Source organism: Cebidichthys violaceus, unplaced genomic scaffold, assembly GCF_023349555.1.
Source record: "Cebidichthys violaceus isolate CVI_PGR_0920_01 unplaced genomic scaffold, fCebVio1.0.p SCAF_21, whole genome shotgun sequence".
NCBI lineage: Eukaryota > Metazoa > Chordata > Actinopteri > Perciformes > Stichaeidae > Cebidichthys > Cebidichthys violaceus.
This window is the reverse complement of record NW_027176384.1, coordinates 10,936,472-10,959,772: the sequence shown is the minus strand read 5'-3', so window position 1 is coordinate 10,959,772 and position 23,301 is coordinate 10,936,472. Positions and strand designations below refer to the sequence as shown.

Below are 23,301 nucleotides of genomic sequence, written 5' to 3'. Positions count from 1 at the left end.
TTAATTAACACACAAAAGCACACGCAGATCAATAAGGGAGGGTTTTTGTTTGTCATTCAACTTATTGAACTGCTGAGCACTTTTGTTTGTAACAACATGATATGCAACATGCAGGGATATCGGGGGAAACCTGCGGCAAAGATTTTAAATGCTGACTTTGACATCTTTCATGTTGCTCTCATGAACTGGCCCATCCCTTTGTTTGTTGTCGGTTTGAGTGTTCACTTCAGAGATGCTCCGACACTGTTAGATAGTGATGTTGAGGAAGTTAGATTTGTGAGATTCACGTTAGTAAACACAACGACCTGGACATGTTTGTGTATTCATTAGTTGACATAAAGAACATTCAGACAGCCCTTTCTTTCATAGACATTTTCCCAAATGTCTGAAAGATTGGAGGTGAATAGCGACAAATATTATTCTATTCTATGTTTGTACCTCTCATCTGTTTATTTTCAGGCAATTACGAAGAAAGCTGAAATAAACATGGTGGTATGTCTATATATTTTTTAAAGTTGAAATAAAACGACAATGTAGAGATAACACTATTTTACAGCATCATTTCTCATTGGCCCACTAGCATATCAATGATGATCCGAAACGGCGCACTGTGCCTCATGAAGGTGGCGTTTGACTTCACGACTCGTTGAAGAGCGGCCGCCTATGATGCAAGGCCCATTTCCATCATTACTGATTGCTGACAGAGCGGTTAGGAATGCTGCCTTCAAATGAAGTGTTACCTTACTACAGGAGGCCAACACTCTTGCTCGTCCAATTCCTAGAGCTACACGTCATGCTGGGGACTCTACAGGATTACAGTACTCACCCGCAGTAAGGTCTAATCGTTTTAAAACCTATGATTTTCTCTCTACTAACCTTTGATTTCTGAATATGTAGGGGAGAAGAAGAGACAAGCCCAAAGTAAATGTATAATGTCACCGGTGAACTGTGTCCCTGCCTAGGACTGTTTGTACTCACACTTAAACGTTGCACTTTATCATCTGAGAAATGCATCGTGGTGTGTACTCTGAGCCACCACTGTAGCTTTGGTAAACCAGAGGTTTTCAAAATCTGCACCCCTTCTCAGGGTTATAATCTTACTACACAGACGCGACGCACATATTTTTAGATTTAGCGTGATGTACACTTTCAGGGGATATAATTGTCTTAACAATTAAACGTTCATAAATCACCTTAGAAATCATAGAATAAAGACGCTCCTTAACTCCAGAGTATGCTTGAGAGTCATTACATCTTATACTTGTCTGTGCGTTCATGAAAACATTACAAACAGGAACTAATAGCTAATACAGAATACTTTCAATGATGCCAATTTACCAAAATGTGAACAAATATAGGCTAAATGCAACACGATACTCCCAATTAACTGAGATGATGCACGATTATCTCTCAAGTCGACGTAAAAAAACCCAACTAATGATATGATCTCCGTTGAGATTCACTTTTTTCATGTTGCACTATCAATATCTTTTGACATTAGACGGGGATGTTGCGCAGGGCCCACAGTGTCAGACTTTGAAAACCTCTGGTAAAGCAGAGTGTATCATCTGAAGAAATGTACGCGCCACTTATACAGTAGCCCAATACAAATCAAAGTAAAAAATACTGAAAAAGACAAAGTCTGGGTCGGGATTTGATTCTCACCTATGTTTAAGGAGACCACTAAAGTCAAGCTCCCCTGCATCCTCTTGTCCTTCACTGCTGTTGTTAACAAGGAGAGATTAATAAAGATTTAATCAGAGTTGAAACAGTTACAGGCACTATAAAACAATGCTAAAAGAGCAACACAAAGCAAAGTCTCAATCGATGCATTAGCTCCAAGCTAACACACGATTAATGCTTACACAAAACCACTTTATTTTTCTTTTCTGGATAAAAGTTTGAAACAAGGTGTTTTGTGTAAGGCATTTTAAGAGTGGTCCCAGGCAATGTTGCCACAGTGTGGCAATATTGTGAAACTGGGATGCTTTGCATTGCTTTCCAGACACATTGTTTGGAGGGAGATGTAAAATGCAAGAGTTGGCCTTCAATTACACATTGTGTCGGCAGGTTGAATTGTAATTACCTTCGAGAAAGGTTAATGACATCATTACAACCGTCTTGTCACACTTAAATGTGGTACAATAATATTACTAGAAGGTGAAGTGTTTATTGCAGTTGTTGTTTTCTTCACTTTTCAGGGGCATGTATTAGTATTGATCCTATTTTCTGGAATAAATACCTTGGTTTGTTCAGTTGAAGTGGAAAAAGAAATACTGTACTGTTGCATACTGAATTCATAATGGTTGCTGTTGACAGTTCTTTCGTTACCTTCTTTTGAAAGCTGATCGAATATCAAAATTCTGTGAGCCCTGTTCAGCTTCTGTAAAACAGCAACAACACATATGCTAGACTGTATTTTGTTAACGCATTAGAATATAGTAATGCTCCTCGATGCTTTCACAAACCTTTAACTTCCAAGTCAAAGGAACAGCTGTCAAACTTGTCCTTGTAGGTGACTTCACACCTGTAGTTTCCAGCATAGTTGTCTTTGGCCTTGATGATGTGCATCTCAAATGTGTGCATCTGCCAGGGAGTGATATATAAGAATTGGTTTAACAGCGCTTACTGTGAGGCGGTGCTCACGTAGGAGCTGGGACAGGTGGGGGCCTCGCTGTGCAGTACCTTGGTCAGTCGGTCAAAGGTTTCTTTCAGCTGTAAGTGCTTTCCTGTCTTGCTGGCTAGATCCATCCATTTTCCTTTGAACCACTTGACCGTGGGTTTGCGGAGGAGATCTTTGGCCTCCACCTTGGCAACAAAGGTGATGTCTCCACCTTAAGACACAGAAAAATACAATATGATCGCAGAGAAAGACGTGTCCAACAATCCAATCAATAAGCCATAAATGTCACACTGAAAGTGTAATAAAATATAAAAAATATGGGGGTGCAATGCTCTCAAAATACTTATTTATTGTGACATTTATTTAGATGTTGATGCTAAGGGTATTGCCCCTCTGGAAGTATAGTTCAATATTTTAGGCAACATGTTTATATTTTATATTTTGCAGACATCAATACCACTCTCATATCTGTCCTTTTTTATGATGATAATAGTTGAAGCTAGAGCTAGTAGCTGGTTAACTTAGCTTAGCATAAGTGTTTCTCTAAGGTAACATTCAAATGTTATTCATTTGTGCAAAAAAATTAAGTTTGTATTTTGTCACTTTTAGACAGCTGTTTCCCTGTTTCCAGTCTTTATGCTAAGCTTAGCGAACTTCCCAAAATGTGTAACTATTTCTTGAAGTCTTAGAGGAATCAATGTATCACCCTCGTACAAATCTTAATATCTAGAATTTGATGTCTGATACCATCTTCATCTCATCTTTGCTGTGCCGTCACTCACCCACAGGGATAACAGCACTTTGGGGACTCTCTATCATCAGGGTGGACTGTGGTGGGCTGTCAACGGGCTTCTCCAGGTCATCTGGGCCCTGGCCGTCTCCCAGAGACCACACTGGTCAGCCAGGAGAAACGCACACATCATACAGTGCTCCCCATCGTCAGTGTGCAAGGAAAACATATGGCAGTACAGTTGAAGGGTTCATGCACCCACCTTTCACTTTTGATCTGAACATTTCAGTCTTACCAGAGGAGAGATATACAGACAGATTTTCTCACTTTCAGCCATCACTTGTCATTCAGCAGCAGAATGTAAGCTCTTTGCAACATTGAAAGCATGAAACAGACAACATGAAACATAGAAAGGGTGTCCGATAAGCACAACAGGCCACATTTAAGGGACATTTTCATCATCCTGATTCTCCAGTCTTCTTTGTAACGGGAGGTCTGAATGCAGATGAATAGACACTGTTGCCATATAGTTTTTATCCTGGGCCCGTCTTTACATGTTATGCAAGTTCACCATTGACAAAATGATCTGTCAAATGTTGTCTGCTACTTTTGAATCCTTTATCCTGATGCTAATGAAAAAGATGGATGCAGTGATGACGGACAGATTGAGAGGAAAACAACCTTATTCATCTTGCACACCATATTGTTAAGACAAATTATCCTGATAACACTAAACTGCGAACAAGCTTCCATTTGACCAGCTGGGACGGAAAACAGGAAAATGGTTGAGACACAATCTCAATTTCTTGATGCCGATCTTCCTCTTGGAGCGTATGGAAAAAAAAGGGCCATATCAGTATTTTTTTTGGCTACCACTGTATTACCTGAGTCTTTTCTCCCCGTGGCTGGAACGCTATCATCTAAACAAAGACAGAGAGAAATTTACAGCATATTGTAAGGAATATTACTGTAAAGTCCACTGAAGCAAGCACACACTCATCAAAAGTAAAAGCAACAAGCAATTACAGATTAGCAAGCATTGACCCGAGGGATTCTGATTCAAAGGTCTGAAAAAAAATCAATGACATGCTTTGATTTGATTACAGGCTATATCTTTAATGAATGAATACTGATCGCAAAACCTAGATCTGACTGTTATGACCAGAAAACAAACAAAAAAAGATATGTTCATATAACACTTCAGAAGTCGAATTATCAAAAAAAAAGAAACTAGAAAATGATTTGTATTAGGTGTATGTTAATACGTTAGCAAAGGTTTTTTGAACATCTTCACTGTATTATATTGAAACGCTTACTTCCAGACACACAAAATATCATTTTTCCTTCATTCAGACAGTGGGTAATCTGATTTAGAGTTGGCTACGGGTTTCAGAGGAACTAAAATAGTGGTATTTAACAGAGGGATCTTACTAGGCAGCTCAACTGAGAGTTTCTTGAGTGAATTGGCGTCCTCTGTGAAAAAAAGCACAGTTATGTTTGAAATTAGTGAGGATAAACTCATCTATTGTTGGCGGATTGATGAATATTGTGTCGAAATAAGGGTGGGTTTAACTAGCTGCTCCATGTTCTCCATTGAAAAGCTCAGAGAAGCAGCTGTGTGCTTTTTTTTTTTTTTTTACACTCTAACACATCCCTCATCCTTGAAGCCTTTTCTCTTGTAAAACCAAAATAAACTGCTGGGAGTACTTACAATAACAGGCCACACCAAACAGAAATACATATTTTTTTTTTGCATGTGTGTGTGTGTGTGTTTTGGATTTACAAGAAAAAAAACTATTGGGTTTTGGTCTTTTTTTTGGCAAATGTGTGTGTGGTTCATTTCCCCACCACACAGCAGCTTCATCCAACTTTAATGGGTAACAATCAGGATATTCTCTCAGAGTCACAGCTGGTTACATAAACAATAAGTGAGATTAAAATATAGGCATGACAATTTTGAATATTTTGACATTTTGGAAGATTAACTTGTTTGCCACCTTACCAACTTTTGTACGTTAAGTAAATGTACAGTAGTAGCACAGTGTTGAGCCTAGCTTAGCCTAATACAAATCAAAGTACACGTCAAATACATTTTTCCAAAGGAAGGTTTTTGTAATTTTAGGTAGTTCTTATCAGACTGATGTATGCTCATGTGGGGTTGTTTTTTTGGACAAGTTTGGTTTTAATTAGTTCTTTGATGCTATAAAAAGGGGGTGTGACATCATGATTGACAACTGTCTCCCAAAGAAGAAGAAGAAGAAGAAGAAGAAGAAGAAGTCTTGGCTGTATTTTATTTTTATTCAAAAAAAAGAGGCTAGCTTTTTGCCCTGCTCATGCTTCCAGTCTTTAAGCTTGGCTTAATACGTGCTTCACTGCTTGCTAACTAGTTTTAGTTAGACAGACAAGATATTGATAAGACAGCAAGTAAATCAATTTCCCAAATGTATTTTACAGAAGTAAAATAAATGAGAAAGTATGTGTATCCACAAAAAAGGGAATGCCAATGCCCAGAAAAGTTTAAAGCGTAACATTAAATATTTGTTACTGCATAATAATTACAACAAAAGAAATATAGCAATGTTCACTAATATCAAACTGTCCTGGAACATATTCAAAAGTTGAACGTCAACAGCATTCCCTTTTTGTAGGCAGTATTTTAATGGATTGCACAGTAATGTGCATGTGTACTGATATGCATATACACATTTAGCAAATGTATTTTGTATGTATAATATGCATGTGAAATATCATTTTCACACCCATACCTTTATTCCAGATGAGTAAATAAAGGTTGATATGCTTGTTGGATTATTTTTGCATGAAAAATCACACATTTACTACATGTATGTCAGTGCATGGACATACATCGGAATATTTACAGATTTGACATGAAAATCTGTAAATATGTATACCGTTTTATCTGCGGAGTTGCATAGATTTGAACCAACGTCTTTTTGTAATTGAAGAATTTAACACTAACCTGCTAAGCTGAAATGCACATCACTCACCAGAAAACAAATGTTGGATAAATTTAACACTAAATTTTGCTCTTCACAATATAGTGGCCCAACAAACAAACTAGTAACCTATGACTCAACGAGAGTGCTCTTCCCAAAAAAGTACTCGTGAGGTGATAGGAGTTGATCTGAGTCTGACTTAAGGTGATTGCAACTGTCCTCAAAGGGTGAGGTGAGGAGGAATAAATTAGGAAGTAGTAAGGGCTGCTAAGGGTACCAACCTGCATGGGGTGTTGGGGATGGGGTAGTGGCTGCAGCATCATCCTCATCTGCAATAAAGGTGTCATTGACAAATAGACCCACCTATCAAAAAGCTCCATAACCCTCACTGACAGGCCACAAAGACACAAGACTGGCAGACCAACAAGGCCATCGATCACATGCGAGACAAGACTCTGAATGGAGCGTGACATGCAGCTCTTGCACAGGAAGAATGAGACCAAAATATCAACTGATGGTTTGACCCTAACTGCTGTAGCTCTCACAGATAATACAGTATGCGATCATGAATGCTTATTACCGTAAGCTTCTCAAGCCGCCGAAACAAAAGCAGAAGCTCTCTTTCACCGTGGAGCGCAGCAAACATACACAGGTGTATCATAAAAACATCAACCTTTAAGCAGCAGATGCAACCCGTATTTGCAAAAAAAAAAAAAAAAAAAGGTGCTCAAGACCAAGCCAACAAAAGCAATACATTCTGTGTAACTTCAAAGAATCTCAGCCTTTTCACCTGAGCTGTATTTTCCTTCTCAAAATCAATTAATTCCAACTTACCTGTAGAAACATAATCAAAAACCAGCCGGCTGGTTGGTATTGAACACTATATTTAGTGTGTGTGTGTGTTTGTCTATACATTCATGTTTCTGGATTATAGAAGAAAGAGTTTCATGACTCACCTTGTACACAATTTGCATCACCTTCAGTTTGCCATTTTAGGTGCTTAATCTAGTCCGTATTTATTAGTATACATTAGTTCTTATTACTTTAGACATCTGAAAACTCTGCACCGAGGTACAAGTATATATATGTATATATATATTTTTATTTATTTGATGTCTGCATGCATTTAAAGCCATGTAGGAATTAGAGCACTGGTTTAAAAAGCAAATTATCAATTGATCCAACCAAGTGAAGTCCAATGCTTTCTGGGAAGTGAAGGTAATCTATTACCTTTCAACCTTTCATCTAGGTTTTAGATCACTTTGCCATGCTGCTGAGCCATGTAGTGTGCAACTGAAAGGACTAGTTGGACTTTCAGGACTTGTTTGCATTTTAAGTGAAAGAGCTGGAGGGTAAACCATGCATTGGAGAGAGAAATGGGAATCATTCAACTTTAAAAGTCATACTTACCATTTGGTGGGGGGGAGCAAGGGCCCTCTTCTTTTACAGTAGAGTTACCGGACTCTGTTTGCTCTTTTACCCCGACCCCACCAGGCTGTGGTTGGTTTGAGCCATTCTCGGTGGGGCTCGGCTCCTGAGCCACCACAGCCTGTAAAGGCTCAGGCTCTGTGGCCTCTGGTTTCTTCCCATCAGTCTCTACTGGCTCTTTCTCCTCTGCTACTGCTTCTGTACAGCAGACAAAGCGCCAAGCTGGAGCAGCAAGCATCGGGCACAACAACCGGGTAGCCTTGCAAAGTAATGCTTGCTCAAACAAGATGGGTATAAATAGCTAATGACCAGATAGCCACTATATTAATTGGTGACATTTGAGTAATGAAAGTAGACGCTAACGTTCAGCTGGTATGTTTTGCATGTGCACCGTCTTAATTTCCCATGCTAGCATGGTATCGTTTGCTAATTAGCACCCTGATGTAAAACCATTGGTATGAATGGTCAGAAACAAAAAATTTGACAAATCTAAATTTTGACCTTATAGTGGCACAAGAGGAAAGATCAGATGAATTCTCAAAGTCAGCAGGATTCATTCTCTTTGCACAATGAATGTCTGCACAACATTTCATGGAAATCCATCCAATAGTTGTTGAGATATTTCAGTCTGGACCAAAATGGTGGACTGACATTGCCTCCCATAGAGCCATGCTGCTAATATGGCTAAAAGAACAACCCAAATTGATCATTCAAATTCAACTAAATCAATTCATATTGTCCAATATATATATATATATATATATAAATATAAATATATATAAAGCACAAATATGGCCATCGTGTCTCATGCTATAATCAGTTGCACCAGTGGAGCAACTATCTGGTCATTGCATATCTTATACTGTAAAGTGATCAAGGAAGGAGTGATTTACTGACTCATACAGTATGTAAGGATCTGATTGCTTGTATTATATTTAGTTAGCTGGCCTTTATAGAGGCACCAGAGTCAGTAAAACCCAATTTCCCCAATCCCTCCCTCCCTCCTTTGTCGATGACTCAGTATGTCACACAGTTGCACCAACACAAAGACAGCCACAGCACGAGATACTGTCAGCACCAAGCGTCAAGACAAATGCAGGTAGAGCAGTGCAGGCTCGTGGATATGTGCACAGCGAGTGCGGTGGTGCTCTGACAGCTAAGCTAACCTAAATAACGTATTGTGTAAACATACAGTGTGTTGAGCAATCATACCTACACAAGAAAAGTGCAGTTTCAGGCCTCTCAGAGTGAATTATTTTGAGAAAAGAAAAACGTGATCGCACACACCAAAAGAAACACATGAAGTGAATGTGATGTGCAAGAGAACTCTGGGGGGGGGAAGTGAAGGGGGCGTCAGGGTTTACCCACCTGGGGGAGGAGAAATCTCCAGGGAAATCTCAGGTAGGGGCAGGGCACCGTTACTGTCTGGGGCAACACTTTCTGAGCATGTGACAAATATAGTGGTGGATGGAACAGCTGCTTTTTATAAGCACAAAAGCTTCAGCATCTGCAATGCCTCTCTCAGTCAAACATACGCACCAAAACAGACACACATAAAAACACGCAACCCGCCTGCACGTAGTCATTCATACGTTATCGCAATAAATCATATTTTTGCTTCACCATTCTCACATTTAAAACAACACAGGGGAAAAAAAAACCTCTAAGACTATTTTCCTGCTTATAAATATAAAAAAAATGTGCTGTTAATATGTCAGGATTATAGGATTATACAAACGTCAATGAGGTTCACAATTGAAATGCACATTAAAAAAACGTTACTTAGGCAGAATCATACTTTATACCTCCATCGAGGTGTTGTGGTGGTTTTGCTTCAGAGGCCTTATGGTGTAGGCAGTGAGTGTTGTAGCATCACCACAACACCCACTGGAAGTGTCACGCATCATCAGGCAGTATTTATATGCATTTTATAACTGTTTTCATAATCTATGACGAAAAAGACGTCATTGGATCATGAAATGCACATAAACCCGACATTTATATGTTCATGTGTTGTTACACATGTTGTGACCTGTGGTTGTCAATACTATATTATTGAACTCAGTGTTACAGCCGTGTGATTTCTTCAGTCACATGTAACGTAAAGGACGACGTCACAGTTACTAATCCCAGTGACGCTCGGGTCAGCTTGTTCTCCTTCACAGGAGTTTGATGGAGGAATATAATCAGTTTGATCTGATCGTGGACATGTTTGCTTGGTGTCTTTTTAGCTGGCTTGCTAGCATTAGCCGCAGGTTTGCCTTCGTTCAGGATTCACCTATTTTTGGTTTTGTTGACTGAGTAACGAAGGTGATATAATGAGTCGTTTAACTCAATACTTGATGTTGATTCATTTGTTAATTGTTCAACAAGTAATATGTAATGAATTGAGCAATTGATAAAACATTTTAAGTTACTTGCCAAATATGACACTGGAAATCATGAGCCAGTGCCTATCAAGATCTGACTGACAATCTTAAATAACTCTGAGAAATTATTATCTGACGAATCCTGAATTAACCCGGGAACATTTTTATGTACGCTGAACCCCTCCCGACTGTGTTGGAGCCTCAAGATGCTGCTGCTCCAAGGTCAAAACCTCAGCGGCGGCAGAAAGCCAGTTGCATGCCGGCACCTTGCTCACATGGGGCGGCGGGAGCGGCAGCTGACTCAACAGAGAGGGATCAGCAGGCCGGCGGGAGGAATGTCAGAGATACTGACAGCTTGGTCGTCGCCACAGATCGCTCTGGAGCACAGCAGCACGTCCATACTGCCGACTATTGGCTGCACATTTACACTCCGATGTGACCGTGTTTGCACATTCAAGCCAATTTCAGAGCTTCGAATATTATGTTACGTGTGTGTGGGCTCAGTGCCGGAACATCTTGGCGAGGACAAAGGTTGGTGTTTGACGTGTACAGAGGTATTCTCTTGGGTTCCTTCACTTTGTCTTTCTTTCACCTGTGCAATCTACCCTTCTTTTGATGACTATATGTGTGTTGTTGTGCATACTGTACTTTGTGCAACTACAATCTGCTACACTGTGAGGTGACAGGGGGACGTTAGATGTCTATCGCGGTTCACTCACCTTCTGGCTGGCCGTTTGGCGTCTCATCTAAAAGAAAAAGAAAGTAAAAACGAAACACATCACTGTCAGACATGATAACAACATGTCTCTGCATGTCTTAATCACTCAGGAATGTCTTTCCGTTTGTGCACATTGACTGATTTTATTGATATCCATTGACCACCACCCGAATCCTCCTCCTCCTCCTGGATGATTGGCTCCTTATGCTTAGACACCATGTTGTCTTAACTGATTATGAAAGAGGCCCACATGACACACCATTTGTCTGCCCTCTGCCTCGTCTACACTTATGAAACTAATGGTGGTGGTGGTGGTGGTGGGGCGGTAGCGACAGAAACATGTTTGAATACGACATTCAAAACCCGCAACAGGACTCAATGCGAGGCCTCAACACATCAAAGCATCCATACATGCTTGGCATGCAATGACGGGGCTAAAATGAACGTCCCTTTGTTATTAGTGGGTTAGTGGAGCACAGAGCCATCAGAGGTTCTCTAGTACCAGCTTGTTCTCATTCACATGGCGTCAAATACCGACGCTTTGTCACGCCCCCTCGGCGTCTGATGTCGACGCACAAGGCACTCTGTAGCGTCTGTATGAGACACACCAGGCTTTCAGGTAACTGCTGTGTAAACCCATCTGCGTCATTATTGGATGGTAAAAAAAAAAACAACTCTGGGAATTGAGGCTGGTGTTCATGTCCCAAGGCATTGTTGAGTTAATTTGAAGTTACCTGTTTTCCAAACTTATGTTACTTATGTTCAGAGCGCCCACAGTGGAGCGTCATCGTTTGACACTTTGACACGCTACCCAGTGTGTAAGAAAGTGACATCAAGGGTCCTGACCCAGCAATTGCGGCCTGCTCATGTACGCCAAATGTGTTTAGTCTTCAGGTAAAATCCAATAACTATAAATCAAAACCTAACCTAAATGAGCTCAGTGCGCGGTTGTGTAAACGAGAGAAGTCTCACAGGATTTAGTATCCCTTTGATATTAAAACAAAAATATGGGTAAAAAATACCCTTAATCAGTGTCAGTTTCCTAAAAGAGATTTTTTTCAACCTTGTCTTTCTTTAGTTAAAGGGTATGAATATTTTCCCATGGAGCGCAAATAGTTTTTGGTGTCAATGAAAAGCTGTATGAGGGGTATTCGAGCCAGCGTTTGGTAATTTTCTTTGTATTTGCAGCCATAAAGATCTTTTAAAAAAATAGAGAGGAATGAAATTTCCATAATCAAACCCATTTTTCTTGACATTAAGTGTCCCACTTACTCCCCCCAAAAGCTGTAAACAATACCGTCCTTTTACGTAGCCCATCCAAAACACTCAGACTTGAATATATTCTTTGAGAATCTTAAACTTTAGAGAATCCTTCATAGACAGTCTCAGTTTCTCACTTGCAGCTGTTTGCACCCGGTCTATGAATACTGCAACCCTAGGTCCATGTATGTCCACTGACTATGCACCATTTTTAACAGCTATTTTGCTCCCATCGCTTCTTAGCTTCTGATATCCCTCCAATTGTAACGATTCCCTCTCGGCATTCCTCGTCAAAATTAGCCGCTCTCCCTACCTCACTTCAAAACAATGCATCGCTGGCCAGTGGGCCACAATCCTGCAGGGTCACATCACACACCCGAGAATGAGCCTCGCTCTCTGTCTCATCTACATTGGGATAATGAGAGTGGAGAAAGGTTTTGTTTCACCTCTGAGGACTCCCAGTGCAGCTGACAGGGCTGCAGGTATTTTCAGCTGTTGCCCCTGCTGGCGTGCAGACAGAAGGGCTCATACAGACTCCGATGTGAGCCAAACTGTCGGCAGCTTCATTCTTCCAAATAATGACCTTTATTGATTTAATACACTGACATTAATTATACTGTTGACCCTTGCTGTGGTTGTGGGGTTTATTTTAACTCTGGTAAGACAAGAGGAGCTTCCATGAGACTTTAAGAGTCTGAGGGGAGATGAGCATTGTACTTGGAGCGGCAATTAGCTGTTGACAGGCTTTTTCCCCTGTATCTTACCAAGGGTTTGATTTATGAGGTGGTATTCGGTAACACAAAGCACGTTGTCAGAAGACAGAGCCCAGGGAGAGTGATGAACTTCAGGGACAGTAAATATAATGGGGTGAAGACAAGGGCTTGTTCACGACTGAAACCCTAAACTGAGTGGCAGCCGAGGACAGCGCTGTAAGGCCTCTGGGCACAGGGTCAGAGGTTTATTGGGGAGGTGTCTGACCTCTGAGCGATCCCACCTGAACTGAGGGCAGCAGGGAGATGTCTGTTTTGGTGTGTGGCACAGGAAGAGGAGAGGAGGGGTTTTGGTGGCTGTGAAGGGGAGATGGCAGGGAACAAGGGATGGGGATTAAAAGTGTGCTCATTCTGGACTATTCCAGGGACAAGAATCCAGGTCCCGAGAGATCTGCGGGCGACTCAGCCAGTCCGTCATCTCTGGTTTGGACTTTTTAAAGGCTTGAGAGTGGGGTGTCTAAAACAACAGCGCTGGCCTTCTCCTCTTCAGCTGTTCAGACTCATTTAGAGAACAATACTTTTCTACTCTCATTTATCTGCTGCTCTTGGCTATGCAGCTATTTATGGGTAGTGTTTGTGGCCGACTGGAATCTGCTGCCTCTATTTCCCCTCAGCTTTGTCTCTGAGGGGATCAAGGATGTTTATGGCTGTGGTAGAACACTGTAAGGGCAACTGTCCACAATGCAATGGAGCATCTAGATGAAGGTCAAGCTGAGCTTCACATCATTTCAGGATCTTGGTTTCCTCTGGCTTTGGGGAACGTCTACTCTTTCTTGCCCCACCAAGAGATCAGGATAAGATTTAGATGTGAGAAATGGGATTCTGGAGTTTGCAGCTGTTAAAAGGTGTAATCTCCCCAAATGTGTCAATGAAAGTAAAAGAGCGGCCTTGAACCCAATCTTGAAAGTGCAATGCCCACTGTCCAAAAGGCAGAATGTTCAAGCCAATTTAATTCATATAGCACAACATCCCAGATTTTCCTCAAAGGGTTTTATAATCTATACTGAATACGCCACCCTCTATCCATAGACTGTTGGTTCTGATAAAGAAAAACTTAAACATGGTAAAAACAAAGGTAGAAACTTAAGAAAGAGCAACAGAGAATTAATCCCTCCTTCAAGACTTAGTGTCTATGTGCAAATCATGCCCGAGGTGTCAGGAACAACCACAGACAGATCAACGGTCCCCTGGAGGATAACAAGTTTATTAAAAACTTGTATCGTCTCTCATCAGGAAGGCTTCCAAAGATCCAAACAAAATGTCACATTCCCTCTACATGGGCATGTCTGGGTCGACGGCGGACCCCCAAAAGAGCTGATGGGGAGGGTGGGAGTAATACCATATCGTAATGACGGACAAGAGGGGATTTAAAGGGAATGTTGATGGACATGATGGTACAGATGAGTGACGTTGTGGTGTGGAGAAGAGGGCACGGGATGCTGTGTGTGGGTGAATAAGGAGTCGAATACCGGGCAGGGGGCAGGTCTGACGGGTCGGCTCCCATCAATCATCACAAAGACAAACACAATTAGGTTATTATTTATCCTCATACAGCCAGGCCCTCGCTCCAGTTGCATCATCCCTCACAGGTCTTTGCTCGTGTCAGGCTCGGCGCTCATCGACATTCCTACGCTGCGCTTCATCATCGTGTCTTTCTCCATCTGGATCACACAGAGCAATGCACTATGCCCACCCCAGGCGACAATAGTATCTGCTCATAAACCTCAAATCTTCTCTTGTTCCCCGCGACAGTAGAAACATGCATGCATTAGTAACACAATACCGCCGTCAAAGTCACTTCGAAGATTCCTATGAACAAGCTGGCAGGCGAGCCATAAAGTGATGGAGTCGCCTAACTTCCCTCAAACAATAATAATAGATATAAATACAGCAAGCCAATCATAAAAAATAACAAAAAATACTTATTTTTGCTGTCACATTAATTAAAACCTGCAGTAGGCTTATTATGGATTTTGGCTGTCACATGCTGGAGGCAACAACTCCTACCTTTCTTTGTGGGCTCTGGCATCTTGAGCCGTGTCCCAAGAAAATAAAAAGCGTTAAGGAGTCAAAAGGTGCAGGTATGTCGGTAGGTGCCTTCAGAGTAATGCGACTCTACAGGAGGCCAGGTAAGGCGCGGTAGCCCTCTCGTCCAGGAGGGAGAGAGATAACGGTAGAAGAAGAAGAAAGCTCTGGGAGCCCTCGGACCAGAGTGATGGGAGATGAGGAGTGCACTGGGATACGGTTTGGAAATCTCAGTGGGGGAGGAGAAGAGGACCAGTGACAGATCCAGGAGGGACAGGCTTTCAGGCCTTATATAGAGAGGTGGCATGCTCCTCCTCTCTGTAGTGGTTGCTGCATCAGTATCCCCGACTGGGGGTCCCGGCTGCTGTGCCAGCTTTTTAGATGAGAAGAAGTAAATGTGAAGTTTATGTGAGATCCAAATTATGCATTTTACTTTGTACAAGCTTATTCGATTAAAGTTCAATATATTAGTTTCGTAGTTGAAGCAATGCAACGACTTCATTTTCAAATATTAAGAGTTCTGCAGAGTACAGATTTTCATAACTGGCCTGTTTGACTTAAAGGAACAGTTTGACTTTTTGAGAGTTGGGTGTCTCCACTCAAAGTATTCATTTAAGACTAGATGTGTTATCATTACTTTCATATTTCCACCCCAGGATCAGGGTGAGGGCTGTCATCGGGGCATCAGAGGTGAGTATCCTTAATGCACTATAGCAGTATGTGAAGGGGGGAGGAGACTATGAAATCAGGAGGTGGGATATATAAAGAGAGAGGTGTTGTCATTGTCATATGCAGGTCTGAGGCCAATGTAATACTCTCCATCAATCCCAGATGATATGCAACATATCCAGAGAATCTGTGGCTATATTACAAAAGAAAAGTTTGAGATGGCATGCAGCGACTTGATGCTGCTGGTATCAGTTTAATCCAGGCGTAAGAACAGCAGGCTTTCCGAACTGGCAAATAAATACTGGGGAGATGCCATGGGCGGCGGTAATACGTCCTATTCTTAGACCGCCTTGACATTTGACATGTGTATCTGACATGAAAAGAGGTTTTCACTGTGAATTATGTCACTGATGTGGCTGCTTTGGTCCTAATTAATCTATTCAGCACGTCAAGCACAAGTGATAAATCAGGTGTGGTCTCTGATCAAAGGTCGCAGAGATTAAACAACAAGACTGAAAGCTGACGGATTTACGAGCCACGGAAAGCCCGGTGCTGGAGCTTCTCTACATGTAGAAGCAACGAGCCCCTTCAGAGAATCTAACAATATCATCACCACTTGAGCATGTTAATGATCTCAACATGGAAGTGCACTTAAAACATGCAAAATTAATTCCTCAGACAACCCGACAGGACAGTCAAGACGGGGCACAGCTCTATTTTAGGGGGTATAGATACTGTCTGCGCACATAGGAATGCAGCTTCTATTGTCTCAAATTGGCTTCACTTCAACATTCTATCCATACTGCAAGCCGACACATATCAAGTGATGTGGAAGCTTTCAATTAAGAACTGTCCTTAAATGACTGTTTTCACGATTCAGTTCAAAGTATGTGGCCTTTCTTGGTAACAGACACCCATAGCTCAGTTAGCCCATTTATAACCCACCGTGGGCTCCAGCAGTAAATACTGGGCTTAGGGAAAGTGTCATGTGGGTCCGCTACAAACAGCAAAAAAAACATTTGGTATTGCCCGGGATGGCCGAAGGTTCACATCACAGGGGCGATTTAGCCATGAGGTCACACCACGCGGGGAAAGGAAAGAGAAGAGGCTGAGAGGCTTTGAGGTGGACGACACTGACACCCTCTGGTTCCCAACAGCCAGTAAAAGCTATTACGTAAAGGAAAACACACTTGTCAACAGGTGAAGAGGCACATGAGGCTGCTGCATGACTCATTTTGTCTCATGGGAGAGATGGTATTCTAGTAATTGCAGAAATGTTCAGAGTCAATGGGGAACATCTTCTTTAAGGTTATGTTACTGGTTTTGTTGGCCCGCATTTAAAAAACGTGTCTGGTTGGGAAATTACTGCTGACTTTTTCATGATAACTTTTCCTCTATTTGTAATATTGACGTTTATCGTGTCTGATTTCAAAGCTCAGTGTTTTAATTCTCCACAACTTATCTTTTACTCTGTCAACCTCCACGGAGAAATTAGCTTTAACTATATCTGCTGCAATGTTCATTGTCCTTAAAAGAATTTAAAAGAATACAATAAAATGATGACAACATTTTAATATTTATAAAATGTTTTTAATTATTTACACCACAAACTCAATGTACTAACTTCAAGAAAACTGACTCGTTAATTTATCACAGACAGTGTTGAAAGGTTAAGTTTCTAAAAAAAGTAAAGTAAAAAAAAAAAAAGAGTAAAAAAAAAAAATGAAGAACACATTCAGAGTTTTATATGTCATGATATGAACTACAAACGAAAATCTAGTCCACTTTACAAATCTCCTCATTGACACTTCTGCAGTAGCATCAGAGTCTCTCGGCTGAACTGGTAGGTGAGCTTCTTCTTCACCTTGAAGATCTCTCCGGACCGGGCGTAGTTCCTGAGGGCGCGGGACATCTTCTGGTAGGTCATGGGCCTCTTGTTGCCCTTTCTTTGCCCCCACAGTGCCGCCACCTTGTCCTTGTTCGTGGAGGAAAAGCGGAAGACGCCGGCGGCTGCTGGCACCCAGGACACACAGTGGGCCATGTTCGGATCCTCCAACACCTCAAACAGAAAGTGAAAAAGGCGCACCTTTCCACCTGAAAGGAGGGATTACGGGAATATCACAGCAGCTGGGCCTCTCCATAACAGTTGATGCTGGTTACAGTTAATCATTTCCTTAAATGCAATTCCCAGAAAATCTCTTCACTGATGGGATGACATTCAGTGGAAAGGGTTAAGCTGTAATCGCGGTTATCTGATGTAAAAAAGTTATTAAGCTAAGTCAAGCTAAGCTCCATTGTTTTCTTTACGGTAAAGGGAAAGTCTCTTATTTGCTCTCTTGGTATTGTTTTCCCCAGGCTACTAGCAACAAGGGTGATAACAGTATCCAGTGACCCAAAAAAGGAGAACTCACCACTCCCAGCTGTGTGTTTGGTTGGTTGTCTTGTTGATACAAAGTTTGGCAGTGACCCACACTCAGACAATGTTGTTGTTGTGTTCAGGGCTGGTGGGGCATCGTGTGCCAGCAAAGGCTGAAGTGCAGGTTTGACGTTCTTTGATGAAGGAAACACAGCTTTAAAGGCTAGGTTATTTGTGCACATTCGACTAGACGTGGTATACAAGTGTCTTGTGTGGGAAAAACAAACATTTTAATGCCTACAGTTGGCTCACTGCATGTCCAGCACTGCTCGCAATATCCTTTGTCCACAGGTGCACTTCTTTCATCTACAGGCTCAACTGCAGTGCAGTACATCTTGTCCACTGTAAAGAGCAAAACAAATGCTCAGAGACTGAGAACACATTCGCCTGTAATGTGGTTTAATTTCCCATTCTTTCCTCTTACCATTTCCTCCAGTGTGTTGTCTGTAGTACTCCTCTAGGAACTCTAAGATCACCTCCAAATCAGATTGAGTCTCCTGGAAAGAATTCTGATAAAGATAAATAATTACAAAATCAGCCTTGAATACTATACTGCGGATATTTTTTGAGTAAATTCGAATGTCATCCTTTTCAACGAGTCTGCTCTTTACCATGACCGATGAGGCTGAACGTGATGCAGTACAGTCCTTGCAGTTTGGGAGAATTTCACAAAACTGACTTTGAGACACTCAAGTGCCTGGACTCTTTTTATATCCCCCACAGGACGGGGCTTTCTGAATTACACCAGACGTTTTCTACCCAAGCCTCACAGGAACAATGACCACCATCCCGCAAAGCCCCCGACACCAGCACCAGTCAACCCATCAACAAAGCCTCCCAGCACTGACCACATCCTCCCCGCTGAAGCAGATAAGACCTGGCCTAGAGGCGCACAATACTCTCTTTTCAGGAAAAACACACTTGGTGCCATATTTTTCCTCACAGGATGTTTCTTAATTTCAGATTTTGTCGTGTGCTTGTTGCAATATTTCACAATATTGCAATCTTTCAACATGGTGATAATGCCAGTGTTTTCTCTTCTTATGACAAAAGACGAGAGCGTCTGTTGTTATCAAGTCAGTGAGAAACACAAGTGAGAGTACACAGATCGATTTATTGATTGTATTCAACAGACTCCAACAAATTCTGAAAAAAATTTAATACAGAAATTAATAATTATATTTTTTAATACACAATAAATATAATAAGTATACAAAACATACGTTTAATCAAGAAAGTTATTAAGATTTACATGTCATCACACATAATGGTTATTACTGGGTGCTTGTTGTAACAACAGGAGCTGTAGACTATGACATTTAAATTGTTATTAGTGTTATAAAATAATCTTTATAAGCATTTTTCCCACTGTCTTGTACACAGCATAGAGTCAAAACAATGTGTTTACATAAACAATGAGGACCATTTGCAAGAAAATAAAATAAAAATCCTAACCGTGTACCTTTTATTTCTTAACACCTGAAACCTAAAACTTATTTTTTTCTATGTACAATAACATTTATTTCTTCAGACTCAAAGATCCTACCCTTTATGTGGCGTATGTATCTCTGTTAGTGCTTTATTAAATATAAGCGTGCTGACTGGAAAGGTCAACCAGTAAGTCCACAATATACGTTATTATGTGTCAGCTGCATGTCAAATGTAACTGCACTTTGTCAATTAAAGATGTCTAAATTGTCATTGTTATAAGTTATAAATTGGGCATTATCATTTAAATCTAGAAACCAATTTCATTGATGAACTTAGCATATTCTTATTCATATTTTGTAGTTTAAAAGTATTTACAATTAATTTACAGTTATACATGTGAAAGAATGAATCCGTAGATATTGTCACTTTTGTGACCCAAATAGTGAAATGATGACATATAATTACATTTAATGAATATGGACCCACTCTCTGAAAACCTCCTGTTAAGACTCTTAATTAGTGCTTTATTAAATGCAGGTGTGCTGACAGGTGTGGTCAACCTGTTAAGTCGACTCTACACTATCTGTTAAAACATATACTGGCATTAGCTGCAAGGCAAATGTAAGTATGTTGTTTACTAAATATGTTTACAAAAATATCTTAAATTCCATTAACATTTTAGATTTTTAGTGAGATTTGTGTGGCTTTTATTTAAACACCTTAAACTGAAAAGAGTGATATTTATAGTCCCACTTGTGATAACATGCAGGGACTGAATGTGGCCCCAGAAGGTTTGAGAGTCAAACAATTGAAGTCCTTGTAAACCTTTTCAAACTTTTAAGGGATTCCCCCCTCTGTGTTTAAAACCGTCCTCCAGCTCAGAGTTTGGGTGTGCTGTGTGAAGTGAAGCTGGAGGCCAGGTCATAGTCTTCCTGCAGCTGGTAGTGTCCGTACCAGCTGTGCCAGTCCGCCGCTGCAGAGCTGCAGTAGCTCTGGTCAGCCGGGCTCTGCTGCCGGGTGTGGTCCTCCTCTTGTGCAGGGCGGCAGTGCGGCTGCATGGACACATGTGCAGAGCCGAGCCTGTGCAGGATGTCCGGATTGAACTGGTAAGTGAGTTTACGGCGCACTTTGATGATCTCACCGGTGCGGCTGTAGTTTCTCAGAGCTCTTGCCATCTTCTGATAGGTCATGGTCTTGCGGTTGCCCTTGCGTTGGCCCCAGCACTCAGCCAGCTTCTCCTTGTTCTTGGAGATGAAGTGAAAGGTGCCACTGCCGTTGTCTGTCCACTGGATTGAGTCGCCCATGTTTGGGTCATTCAGAGCCTCGTGGAGGTACTCATAAAGTCTGAGCTTCTTGCGACCTGAGGAGATTGATTTGATCGTTGTTTCAGTCACAAACAGAGAATTGCTATAAAGTTTCCTACTGAAAACCGTAACCTGATTACCTTTGCTGTTCCTCTGTGGAGGTAAGGTTGAGTAGAAATGGGGTGACTCATTTTGCACAGAGTGACACAAGGAGGCATCAGGGATGACCTGAGGCCAAGAATGCTGCTGAAAGACAAACATTCTAATGAAATTTACAATTAAAATAAAAACTTCTTTCTATAACTGTTCCCATGATTTTCAAAATACACAAATGCAGATTTATTTGGCTCCACTTACAGCCGTGTCATTCCAGTCACATGCTGGAGCTGGCACATCAGACGGGTGTGTGACGAGGCAGCAGGAGATCTGACAATGCAATGACGATTGCTGCTGGCTACCCAGAGTTTCATAATACGTGTACTCTGAAATGAACAAAGTCAGTTTTCATTCTCTCCAGATATACGTAAATTAATTAATTAAAGAAATTGAAAAGGCTTTTTTTTTAGATAATTAGAGAGGAAGATTGTCGATTTTCCAGCATAAAATAAAGTATTGAAAGATGAATAAGTATGAAATACATATCGCAGAAGTCTGATAGTCATGGTCAAGTATTTTTGTATTTAGAGATTTTTACTGTACCTGAATCGTAATATGAATTGCTTGAATGCTGTTGAATCACATCGATCGCATCCTGGAAGTGTTGGTTGATGTCGTTGTCCAAAGAGGTCTAAAATAGATAGAAAACCTTAATTTCACCCACAAAAATCTGTTTTTTTCCTTTTGAATTCTACAAGAATTAACAGCACGAAATGATGAAACTCCACGAGACTAATTCTTCAAAATAACTGTAATGAAAATGTGTGCAGCATCTTCACAACTCACCATCTTGTAAGTCAGAGCGTTGCCCTCAGTTGAGACCATTCTGTCCTAATAGATGAACACTGATGCACTACTGCAGGTGTACAGTATGTGGACAGGTATATATATGTTGCAGACCTCCAATACCTGTTCACCGTTCATAAACCGTAGAGAGGCCGGTCAATTTAAATGTGTTAACGTCACGATGTACTGCAGCCGTACACTTCTTCTTTTTTTAAAAGCTGAGATCAGACAGACATCTGAGCATCACACAGTCTCTCATAGTGGAGATCAGCCTGACCTGAGAATTTGCATACCGGGCAGGATATGTATCTAACATACACATCGATAACACGTGCTGTTCAGTAATACGTTTTTCTGTAAATTGAAATTGGAGCTTTTAGAATTGCGGGAATGTTTTCTCTGTGGTCCTTTGTTTTCTGGTAATAAAGTTAAGTGAATGAAGGAATATTTGCATGAAGAGTGAGCCTGTGGTGGGGCTCTGTTAAGAAACACAAACTGGATGGATAACCACTAATAAATTAAAGGACAATTATCACTGGTCAGTGCAATGCAAATATGTTGATATTTGCTAAATGGCAAAATGATTCCATAATATAAAAATGTTCATTATAATTTAATACAATTGTTTTTATTTTGAATTAATTACATGTTTTCTTCAGAAAAAAACAATTTGTGAATTTTTCATTCTGCCATTTTGCCATAACATTGCACAAAAAGTGATAAACTAATGAAAACGAGTACAGTAGTTTGAATTAACAGCCATTTGCGTCCCTCACAAAGCTCTCAGATCAAAACAACAAACTTTGTTCCTCTTCTTACTTTTTTATTTCTTTACTACACTTTTACTACACATTTAAGGGACATCATTTACCAAGTATTTGTTTTATCACTGCTGGGAAGTTTATTGTGCTCTCCTTAAAGTTGCTGAGAAAATCAAAATGCATCTGCTGCAGACTTTTTAGGTTTAGGTTAGTTTTAGTTTTAGGTTTAAATTTTAGTTTTTTGCACCTACTAATCATTTTAAAACAGAGTACCATCAAATCCTGGAGACAAACTCAGTATAAAGCTCAGTGGAGCTGAAGGAAAATAATAATAAAATGTATGACCATTTGAAGTTCCAATTGACCCAAACGCCATAAACGCAGCTTCGTATAAATATGATTGTAAAAGTTAATGGTTAATATTGTGGTGATCACTGTTAAACTCAGCCTGTGCACCACCCCCCCCCCCCCCCCCCCCCCCCTCACGGAGCCAATCCCCTATACAAATAAACACAGGGCTTTTTGAGAAGTGCATTTATCTCAGGTGTGTAGTTTTAAATATCAACTGACTTGCTCCTGAAGTTCCCCTTTCAGCCCGGTTAAGTGTGTTGGACACATCATGGAAACAAAGAATTGGAAATGGACAGGTTATGGAAAGGCCAGAAGTTACGTTGTTATATCTGATTTGAGTCATCATTTGTTGTAATATTACTCACTAAAACAGTTTTGCTCCTATCAGTCAAGAAAAACCACTTGTGATAGTAAATTACCATACTTTGTGTGTGTGTGTGTGTGTGTGTGTGTGTGTGTGTGTGTGTGTGTGTGTGTGTGTGTGTAAGCATGCAAATATGCATGTGTGCATGTGAGAGTGTGACACATGTGTGTTTGCGTGTGTTTC

At 40.9% G+C, this 23,301-nt stretch overlaps 3 protein-coding genes across 9 annotated transcripts in view; all 3 read right to left on the bottom strand.

Moving 5' to 3' along the window:
* The window catches only part of mybpc1 (myosin binding protein C1), a 32,153-nt gene extending 17,026 nt beyond the window's left edge, over positions 1 to 15,127 (bottom strand). For 2 of the 6 annotated variants that reach the window (XM_068717339.1, XM_068717340.1), the window contains exons 1-12: positions 14,863 to 15,127; positions 10,827 to 10,853; positions 9,107 to 9,178; positions 7,721 to 7,936; positions 6,592 to 6,639; positions 4,785 to 4,826; positions 4,238 to 4,273; positions 3,406 to 3,516; positions 2,686 to 2,834; positions 2,469 to 2,586; positions 2,332 to 2,383; positions 1,666 to 1,722 (exon numbers count right to left, since the gene is read on the bottom strand). In XM_068717339.1, the coding sequence (XP_068573440.1) occupies positions 1,666 to 1,722; positions 2,332 to 2,383; positions 2,469 to 2,586; positions 2,686 to 2,834; positions 3,406 to 3,516; positions 4,238 to 4,273; positions 4,785 to 4,826; positions 6,592 to 6,639; positions 7,721 to 7,936; positions 9,107 to 9,178; positions 10,827 to 10,853; positions 14,863 to 14,884 (950 nt within the window). In that variant the 5' untranslated portion in view covers positions 14,885 to 15,127. The remainder of the gene's footprint in view (positions 1 to 1,665; positions 1,723 to 2,331; positions 2,384 to 2,468; positions 2,587 to 2,685; positions 2,835 to 3,405; positions 3,517 to 4,237; positions 4,274 to 4,784; positions 4,827 to 6,591; positions 6,640 to 7,720; positions 7,937 to 9,106; positions 9,179 to 10,826; positions 10,854 to 14,862) is intronic. The other 4 variants (XM_068717342.1, XM_068717341.1, XM_068717343.1 and 1 more) reach the window with 4 other exon arrangements.
* Positions 15,128 to 16,965: 1,838 nt separating this feature from the next.
* spi2 (Spi-2 proto-oncogene) lies at positions 16,966 to 18,719 on the bottom strand. Its single transcript, XM_068716824.1, has 5 exons — positions 18,577 to 18,719; positions 18,390 to 18,474; positions 18,207 to 18,307; positions 17,961 to 18,099; positions 16,966 to 17,643 (listed from the first exon to the last, which is right to left on the bottom strand). Exons 1-5 carry the CDS (start codon positions 18,577 to 18,579, stop codon positions 17,348 to 17,350), a joined length of 624 nt encoding a protein of 207 aa, XP_068572925.1. The 5' UTR covers positions 18,580 to 18,719; the 3' UTR covers positions 16,966 to 17,347.
* Positions 18,720 to 19,100: 381 nt separating this feature from the next.
* On the bottom strand, positions 19,101 to 21,718 carry spic (Spi-C transcription factor (Spi-1/PU.1 related)). Of its 2 annotated transcripts, none has more exons than XM_068716770.1 (5): positions 21,643 to 21,718; positions 21,400 to 21,487; positions 21,058 to 21,182; positions 20,841 to 20,946; positions 19,101 to 20,756 (listed from the first exon to the last, which is right to left on the bottom strand). In XM_068716770.1, exons 1-5 carry the CDS (start codon positions 21,679 to 21,681, stop codon positions 20,275 to 20,277), a joined length of 840 nt encoding a protein of 279 aa, XP_068572871.1. In that variant the 5' UTR covers positions 21,682 to 21,718; the 3' UTR covers positions 19,101 to 20,274. The 2 variants fall into 2 exon arrangements, with proteins under 2 accessions (XP_068572871.1, XP_068572872.1); XM_068716771.1 differs by having other exon boundaries at positions 20,841 to 20,943.
* Between the last annotated feature and the right edge of the window lie 1,583 nt (positions 21,719 to 23,301).

Excerpts from the sequence above, each read along its gene's own strand:
- spi2 (XM_068716824.1), bottom strand. Across the intron at positions 18,308-18,389 it reads ACAACACACTGGAGGAAATG|TGGACAAGATGTACTGCACT; the intron begins GTAAGAGGAAAG and ends TGCTCTTTACAG. Across the intron at positions 17,644-17,960 it reads CAAACACACAGCTGGGAGTG|GTGGAAAGGTGCGCCTTTTT; the intron begins GTGAGTTCTCCT and ends CCCTCCTTTCAG.
- spic (XM_068716770.1), bottom strand. The coding sequence starts at position 21,681 with ATGGTCTCAACTGAGGGCAACGCTCTGACTTACAAGATG. Across the intron at positions 21,488-21,642 it reads ACGCTCTGACTTACAAGATG|ACCTCTTTGGACAACGACAT; the intron begins GTGAGTTGTGAA and ends TATCTATTTTAG. Across the intron at positions 20,757-20,840 it reads TCCACAGAGGAACAGCAAAG|GTCGCAAGAAGCTCAGACTT; the intron begins GTAATCAGGTTA and ends CAATCTCCTCAG.